This window comes from Centrocercus urophasianus, unplaced genomic scaffold (genome assembly GCF_019232065.1).
Source record: "Centrocercus urophasianus isolate 14NV4802_14NV808 unplaced genomic scaffold, USGS_Curo_1.0 seq_502, whole genome shotgun sequence".
NCBI lineage: Eukaryota > Metazoa > Chordata > Aves > Galliformes > Phasianidae > Centrocercus > Centrocercus urophasianus.
In genome coordinates this window covers 1-8930 of record NW_024885092.1, presented here as the reverse complement: position 1 = coordinate 8930, position 8930 = coordinate 1, and the positions used below count along the sequence as shown (strand labels likewise).

At 47.7% G+C, this 8930-nt stretch overlaps 2 protein-coding genes across 2 annotated transcripts; one reads left to right on the top strand and one right to left on the bottom strand.

The window, feature by feature from the left end:
- Positions 1 to 6: 6 nt before the first annotated feature.
- Positions 7 to 4370, bottom strand: LOC122169279 (scaffold attachment factor B1-like). The gene is made up of 6 exons (XM_042835296.1): positions 3925 to 4370; positions 3203 to 3290; positions 2848 to 2912; positions 2556 to 2762; positions 1377 to 1436; positions 7 to 747 (listed from the first exon to the last, which is right to left on the bottom strand). The coding sequence occupies exons 1-6, from the start codon at positions 4111 to 4113 to the stop codon at positions 670 to 672; spliced, it is 687 nt and encodes a 228-aa protein (XP_042691230.1). The 5' UTR covers positions 4114 to 4370; the 3' UTR covers positions 7 to 669.
- Positions 4371 to 4551: 181 nt separating this feature from the next.
- Positions 4552 to 8924, top strand: LOC122169278 (scaffold attachment factor B1-like). Its single transcript, XM_042835295.1, has 6 exons — positions 4552 to 4898; positions 5293 to 5380; positions 6342 to 6406; positions 6507 to 6785; positions 7854 to 7916; positions 8150 to 8924. Exons 1-6 carry the CDS (start codon positions 4710 to 4712, stop codon positions 8273 to 8275), a joined length of 810 nt encoding a protein of 269 aa, XP_042691229.1. The 5' UTR covers positions 4552 to 4709; the 3' UTR covers positions 8276 to 8924.
- The last annotated feature ends 6 nt before the right edge of the window (positions 8925 to 8930 follow it).

Below are 8930 nucleotides of genomic sequence, written 5' to 3'. Positions count from 1 at the left end.
CACTACTGCATCAGCCCTCACACGTTAACAGGGAAGAAAAATCCCCCACAGATTTAACAAAACCTTCTGGCTCATCCTTGATATTCTTCACGAAATCGTTCAGCTGTTTCTTCTCTAGTTAGCTTCCACAGTCCGAGACGCTTAACTGAACATAGCAAAGCACTGAGGGTTCAATTTTTAAATCTCTGTGACATTCTTTTAGCAGACAGTCCAACATGAAACCTGGGCTTCTTCTGATGGTGCATGAGTGTGTTTGCAGTCCACAAAGTGAAAAGTATCTGTATGAAATTTCCATGAAGAAACTCTCTTCTTTCTTCTGTATCCAGTAACTAAGCTTTACATTCTAATGCCCTACAATGTCTTTTTACTGCTGTCACTGCTCCCTACTCGCTAAGGAGTTAAGGTGTGTGCGATATCACAAGATCTGTTTAGAGGCAGATTGCTTAGCTCTTAAACTGTCATTACCTTCTCTACATCCATCTATGTAGCTTAACAGGTTTTTAAACCATTTCATATCACTGAAAATATTTCAGAGATGACAAGCATCACTTGACAGATCTGGGGATATGATTGGGTTTCCAATCTCTATGACCCTGCACGATCTGGGTTGTCCATCATAAGAATAACGCAAACTCTATGTTTGTTTGTTTGTTTTAAACAGTTAATGGTTTAAAAAGCATTAGTTGAAAAGACAGGAATATGCTTTTCTTTAACAGTACCTGGCTCCAAGTGTAGTTTCTCCATTTTCTGTTTGGGAAATAAACACAGAATAAGGATTTTATGCAATGTACTTTGTTACACAGCATCACTGCACCCCCTCCTACCCCCCCCGTGAGATGTAAGCGTATGCCAATGCACCTGCTGCTCTTAGCACTGCTTTTCACCATCCATTGCAAATTAATAATCTACGTAACTTTTTTTGACTAAAGCCCAAATTTCAGCCACTATTCGCCTCGTAACTGGGAATATTAGAGAAAAGGGGGCAAAAAGGTTCCTCTGGGTACCACAGCGTGAAAACGAAACCTGGCTGCTGCTGGATATCATCAGCAGGAAAGGAAAATCAATCAGCTGTGAAACTTTTCAAGCATATTTCGTTTTTCCAAAGTAAGAAAAGCCATCACAGTGCTTTCGCTCTGCCTTTCTGAAGGCCTGTTTCCTTTGCAGTGCCAGAGCAAAAGTGGAGGAAGTCTCCTGAATTTGGCCAAGCGGGGAGGGAAGAAAACAACAAGGAAACAACTCGGGGCATCCTCACTTGACAGAGTGGATTGTGTGCGAGCACTCAGCCCGTGGTTCTGTCACAGCTCACACTATGGCCAACGGTACAAACAGAGTGAACAGCATTTAAAAAGTATCTGCGAGTTACGTTTTCAATTTACCTTCATTTCAATTAAATCAGAAGAGGAATCTACATTGTTTTCAATTTCATCATAATCTTCCTAGAAGAGTAAAAAAGCAATTAGAGTACTCCTTACACAGCAAGGAGTGCACAGCCCAGAGCAACAGCACCACATCCTGAGCACCAACATCAGCAGCATTTTCCAATATTACTGCTTCTGAGCACAACCCAAGAAGAGCAAGAGAGAAATGTTCTTCAGCATTAAATACGAGCAGGAGAGCACTCTTTCCAGTAACCTTTCATCACTGAGATTAAAGTATGCTTTAAAGATGCTTTGATTTAGAAATTCTCCATTTTCCCACCATATTTTTTGTTTTCATTTCTTTATTTCTTTACCTTCTACCTTCAAGGCGTTAGAAGTGAAGTTGATTTAAGTCTCCACTTTGCCAATGACAAAACGCCCCCCACATCTCCGTTCCTAAGAGCTGCTGGAGCTCTATTTGATTGAAGCCTCAACCAAAACCTCACTGGTTATGATTCTCAACAGCTCCAATTGAAAGAAAGCCAACTGGCCTTTCAGGTTAATGGGTGTTTCTGCAATCACCTTGCTTCTCACATGGCAAAAAGCTGAGACAGACATGAGAAGCCTAAAGCAAATACACAAGGAAAGAGTGCTTTTTGTGTGGGGAGTAACCATACCACACAACCACTGCGCCCATTCAGCAGCTGCAGTCTGTATAGGAGATACCCCAACTTGCTCTCTAAGCTACACCAAAAGTTTGGCACTGCCAGGCAAGGGCAATCCCCGATCCATAAGCATTTTAATAACCTACACAACATCATTTCTTCATAACATCATTTCTGCAGAAAAGAGTTCTAAATTGTAAGTTGAAAATGAATTTCTTTCTTCGCATATGCAGTTATTTAGATGGGTGGGTGCACATCTGTGTGCATGCATCCATTAATGCACACACACTCTAGCAAGCATCAATGGCAACAGGGAACAGTGAAACCAACAACTGCTTTCAGCCCAGAGGTGTCACTGCACAGCAAAGCAAGTGGTAAACGTGCTGCTGTCAGCCTTTATACCTCTGGTAGGACACAAGAGCTGCTAATATGAACCAGAATCCATGTTCTACACACATCCTATATTGCATTACACCAAAGAAAAGCCTCCACCTCCCAAACACTTGTTACATTTGCAAGGACCTCTACTTACCTCGTTTTCTGTTAGCTGATCTGGAAGTTCTTTCATTTCAGCATCAACATTGTCTTTATTATCAGACAGTGAATCCAGAATGTTATCAGGACTATAGTCTTCTCCACAGTCCACAGCACTGCTGTTGTCTATTTCAGCCTCATCTAACACACTAATATCCATCATGTCGATGTCTTGTAAGGTATCCAGGCTTGCTTCAATATCCTCCTAAATAAAGGAAAAGGGCAGACTTGTGTTTACTGTCATTTTAATGACACACGTACTTAGAAACCGCAATCATGCTTTCACCTACCTGCCCATCTCTGGAGTTTTCTTCCAGCCCATTGTCTTCCAACCCTTCCTCTTCTGATTTTCTACCTACAAATAATATAACTGAAGTTATATTTCATAACGTAGCTACTCTTTGCAAACTTATCTAGGCAATGCTGTTTCAATTAATAATCATTAAGATCCTGATTCAGAAGCCCTATCTGGATTTAGCTGAAGATGAGAATACAACACAGTCAACACAAATCCACAGCACGAGCGTGAACAAGGTTCCAAGACATGCAAACAGAACACCTGGGTGTCATACTGGTGTTGAAATAGTTTTACTATTTTCCATAAAAAAGCACCAAAAAGAAGACGCTGTATTTTGCACCCTGTACCTTTGCTCATTCTTTTTGACAGCCTCTTGTTGGTCAGTTCTGAAGCCATGGGAATTTCATCCGGATCTCCTCCTTCGTCCTCAATAGCCTGAGGGAGACAGCAATGCAGCCCTGTTGTACTGCCACAACGTGCGCTTTGTCAGATGGGGCTCCCAGCTCACGCAGCCCCGTCAGAGACAAACTGTGCTACAAAACAGCTCCGCAGTCGCACTGAGATGCAATCCAGGGGTGCAGATCCGCATAGCTTTATACGCAAAGCTTTACAGCACAGATTGGGTTTGGGTTTCGGGTGGTGCTGTGTGGACCCCGGGGTTGGACTTAACGATCCCCGTGTTCCGATCGTAGAACTGATCGAGCTGGAAGGTAACGGCCATCAAGCACACCTCCCCTGCAACGAACGGGGCCGCGTCTGTGAGAAGCCACAAAGGACTCGAGATCCGCAGCCGGCCCAGCCTGCTGAGAGCCACGCAGGAGAGATGGAAGAACCGAACGAAGGGCGCGCGGAGGGAAGACGAGCACGGAAAGGGAATCGCGCCGACGGAGCGGACGGGAGAACGGGGACGGCCCGGCCCCCGCCCCGCGCTGCCCTCAATGCGGCGCCGCGCCAACCGCGCATGCGCCAACGGCCCTGGGCCGTGGGACAAAGGACCCGGATGAGGCTCCCCCGCCCCCCCCCTTCCCCCCCCCGCCCGTTTTCCCCCCCCGCTCGGCGCCTCGCTCACCTTCCTCAGCCGCTCCATCAGCACGCTCTTGTTGCCGCCCGTGTCCAGGTTGCGGCGCTTCAGCTCTGCCCGCAGATCGATGACCCGCAGCTCGCTCAGCCGCCGGGTTTCGGGTTCCGAGCCGAGCGCTGCGGCCCCTCCGGGGGATGTCAGCTCCCCCAGCCCGGCCGCTGATTGACTCTCCGCCATCAAGGCCCCTTCGAGGTCCCGTTGCGAGCCCGAACGCGAGGGAGGTTACGGCGCGCTCCCACAGCTAACCTTGTGATCGCGGCACAAAATGGTGGGGAAGCCGAGACGCGCTGAGGGAAAGGGGAAAAAAAAAAAAAAAAGGGGAAAAAAAAAAAAAGCAAAAAAAAAAAAAGGCCTACTCCGCGCAAACTCAGCGAGAAGGGCGACGAATGGCGGAGGGAGGGGGAAGGCGGAGCCTGGGGGAGATGCGAAGCGCAGCGGTGCGCCCCGTACGCGCCTGAGGGCAGCTCGCCAGCCTCTGCGCATGCGCCTGCGCTCTGGGAGGCACTGCGGCTGCGTGGCGCCGCCGATAGCACAACTGCGCCTGCTCGGCGAGGGGCAAGCGTAATACTGCGCATGCGCATCTCCGGAGCGTGCGGCATCTTTCGTGCGCATGCGCGGCGCCCCTCACTCGGTGCTGCGGGCTCTCCGCGCGTGCGGGCTGCGCTCGCTCCCTCCCTCCCCTTCTCCTCAGCGCTTTCGCCACCATTTTGTGTTGCGACCGCATTTCGCGCCGTTGTTTTCACCCCGTCGTTCTCAGTCGAGACAACGGCTCTATGGCGGAGAGTCACTCAGCGACTGGGCAGGGTGAATACGTGTCCCTGAGCGGGTGCGGAACGCCGAGCTCTGAGCCCGAAACCCGTCGGCTGAGCGAGCTGCGCGTGATCGATCTGCGGGCGGAGCTGAAGCGGCGCAGTTTGGATAGCGGTGGGAACAAGAGCGTCCTGACGGAGCGGCTGAGGAAGGTGAGCGGGAGCGCTGCCGGGGGGGGGGGGGGGGGCGCTTACACGGCGCGTGCGCGGCGCTGAGGGGAAAATGGCGCCAAAGCGACGCTGAGGGCAGCCGGGCTGTGAGGGAGCGGCGGGGCTGCAGCGCTGCGGTGGGCACTGCGAGCGGCCCTCTGTGGGATGCGAGGTTTGAGGGCGGTGTAAAATCACGGAATATCTCACTTCGAGGTGGATCTGCAGGGGTAGCTGTGCGGCTGTTAAGGGTGGGCTCTTCTTAAACGACTCTTCCGCTCGGCTTCGGGGGCTCGCAGTGTCACTTCTCTACGGTTCTGAACGCCTCCGGGCACGGGGCTCCTCCGTGCTGCAGCTGCGGGCCGTGCCGTCCCTAACTGTCGCCTTCTGTTCCCCACAGGCCATCGAGGAGGAAGGGGGGAATCCTGACGAAATACCCGTGGTCTCTGAAAGCGCAATGAAGAGAACCCCAAAAAGAAGCAGCAAAGGTACAGGCGGTGAAGAGAGGATTTCTGCTCCTCTTCTCTTTGGGTTTTCTAATAGTTATTACCCATTAATGCAATCTTGATTTTTTTTTTTTTTTTTTTTTTTTTTTTTTTATTATTTTTCTCCTCGATTTGCTTTTCCTTTAGGAAAAGTGCTCAGTTTGATTGTAGCAATGAACGTTTTGCAATCAGTGCTTACCACAATTGGATACAGACAGTTTTCCTTCTTATAGAATGGCCTGGGTTGAGAAGGAGCACAGTGCTCATCCAGTTCCAACCCCCTGCTCAGTTTAAAACCATTCCCCCTTCTTCTGTCGCTATCCACCCACATAAACAGCTGTAGGCTGTTTATTCCAGAGCTTAGTCTGAAATATACGTTGCTGTCTGTCAGTCACAGAATCCTACAATGGCCTGGGTTGCAAAGCAGCACAACGCTCATCCAATTCCAACCCCTGCTGTGTGCAGGTCACCAGCCAGCAGCCCAGGCTGCCCAGAGCCACATCCAGCCTGGCCTTGAATGCCTGCAGGGCTGGGGCATCCACAGCCTCCTTGGGCAACCTGTGCCAGTGCCTCACCACCCTCTGGGTAGAAAACTTCCTCCTGATATCCAACCTAAACTTCCTTAGTCTTAAGTTAAAACCATTCCCTGTTGTTCTATCACTATCTGTTTTTTTTGTTTTTTTTTCTTCTTTCCTGGAAACACTTCTGAAAGAATGAACATTTGAGATAGATAACTGCGATTTCTACTCAGTCAGATGTAAGGGGTGCTTGGTGCTGCTCAAAACCTGTGTCAGAGCTTGTGCTGTGCTGCCTTACTGGTATAGAAAGCATAGAAATGCTCAATTTTGGAAAATGAGGAAAAAGTGGATAGCCAAGTAGGATAGAATGCCTGTTATGATGAAAATGCATAACTTGAAAACTATATATTTGTAACTTCTTCTATTCTAACAATCAATGCAATTAGGACGTAGACCAGACGAAGAGGGAGCTGAAGACAACGGCCTGGAGGAGGATTCTGGAGACGGGCAGGTATGCAGAGCTGTGCTGGAAGTGAAGAAAGAGCAGCGTTGTTTCTAAGCTACAATAACTTTTATATATGCTTTTTTTTTTTTTTTCTTTCTTTTTACAGGAGGACATTGAAACAAGTTTGGATAACTTGCAAGACATTGACATGATGGATATTAGCGTGTTGGATGAAGCCGAAATAGACAACAGCAATGCTGGAGATTGCGGAGAGGATTACAGTGCTGATCACATTCTTGACTCGCTGTCTGATAGTAGAGAAAATGCTGATGCAGAAATGAAAGAACTTCCAGATCAGCCTCCAGACTATGCTGTAGGAGACTTGGAGGCGTCCCCACAATTGTCAGAAATTAAAGAAGAGTCGAGAGAAATATCAGTAATGATGGTATGCGTCTGTTCTGTGTGTGGAGTCAGATTCTTGTTGTTTTGTGTTTGTTTTGTTTTCCAAGTTCAGTAGTGAAAGAGTCATCAAGGAGTAGTTGGAACCACTGGGGGCTCTACTGCTTCTCTCCATCACTGCTTTTTGTTCCTTTACATATTTGGGGAAATATTCTTGATTTTTAAACGCTTTGGTGTTTTTTGTATACATCATATGTCCATATATGTCACCTCTAGTCTGGGAAACAACGTTTTAATAACTTCATACTTCATTCTCATCTTCATATCTTTCCTTTGCTTTTATCTGCCTCTGTATGTTTCACCTCCTCAGCTGCACAGCAGCACGCATGTATTCTAGGTGCTTCTTTTTGTCAAGATACGGCCTTGCACTTGCTCGAGTTTTACAGGTTGGTTTTCCATGCTCGTCTGCCTGTTGCCCTGACTTCACCACAGTACTCATTTCTGCTAGAAGATGTCTTTCCTTAAGTCAGGTTTACCTCCTGCGGTGTTCCACAGGATGTTGAAGAATGCTCTTTGTGTGCAGTCTGATGGGAGGTGCAGCCCTTGTTCCATCAGCCCGGTCTGTCAGCTCCCCAGACGGGGACTTTTGCCTCCCTTCCCAACTCTGGCAGTTACAGCAGTAGACTTAGCTCTGTCCTCCAGCATTCCCTACCCTCAGGACAAACGTGAATGCTGAGAAAGCAGGGTTGAATTCAGCGAGGAAAGTGCCAGAATCTGGGTCAAATGCTGCAGTCTTTTCTCAGCATGTTCCTCACTGCTCACTGAGGTTTCTTGGCTCTCTGTTTGCCACAGGGTGTAAAAGAAACGCTGCAGGAAGGATTGACCTTCTTAAAAGATCTCTGTGAGCCATCCCGTATTTCAGAGGTAGCGAGGATTTCAGCGGCAGCCATTGGTCAGATTTTAACCTCATTCCTTCTTTTGGGCACTGGAGATCTTGGCGTGCCGCTTAGCAGTGAGAATCAGCTCCAGCCTTGGGTTTCTCATCCGGGTTTCACTTCCAGTGCCGTGATGTGGTAGATAACGAGGTGTCTGTTCTGTTCTGCGCTTTCTCCAGGTGGAGGTGGAAGACGTTGGAAACAGTTTTGATGCCGCTTCGTCTGAATTAATTGAAATAAAGGTAAATTGTGACCTGTTTTTACAAATGAAAAGCTTTCATACGTGTCATATCGTCTTCCTAGGGAGTGGAAACCGTAAAAAGTAACATTAAATCTTGTGAGAAATCTTTTTAAAATGCAGTGGTTTCAAACCTGAGATCAGGAGAACCACGGCGAGGGAAGGGATGTGTTCCGTGCTGGGTAACATCTCGGCCTGCTGTTGAGTACTGATATTTCTCTTCCCCCTTCCCCACAGGAAATTGAAGAGCTGCCTTTGGAACCAGGTACTGTTTATAAAAATATTAATTTAAAAAAACAAAACAAAACAAAAAACAAACCAACCAAAATCCAGGGCTTTAAAACAGTTAAATTCTTCATTTAATCTTTTTTTATATCCGTTTCCTTTTAAATTCATTACTGTAGTGTACGTTGTTATGATGGAGAATCCAGGTCATGCAGGGTCATAGAGATTGGAAACCCAGTCATATCACCAGATCTGTGGATGAGAACTGTTTGAAACGTGTGTTTAACGTGGCGAAATCGTTCTGTGCAACTGCAGAGGAGCTAAAGAGTGAGCCTTAAAGGCACGAAGGTTCTGAGCCTAAAACAGATCTTGTGATATCACGCTGTACTCTAGTTCTGGGAGTGTGAATACAGGAGTGCAGGGCATAGCGAGCTGTGCTACAGAACAGAAGGTAAAGAGTGGCTGGACTTCAAAGGAACACAGTGCTGTCATGGGACGTCCCACGGATCACGTTTGGTTTCTGGACTGCAAACACAGCCATCTGCCGTCAGAATATCTGCTGTCAGAAGGCCAGGTTTCGTGTTGGACTGTCTGCTAAAAGAATGCTGCAGAAAACTGGAAATTGAACTCTCAGTGCTTTGCTGTGTTGAGATCTTGGACTGTGGAAGCCAACTAGAGAAGAAACAGAGCGGAACGGTTCCACGAAGAGGATCAAGGATGAGCCAGAAGGTTTTGTTAAATCTGGGGGGGGATTTTTCTTCCCTGTTAACGTGTGAGGGCTGATGCAGTAGTG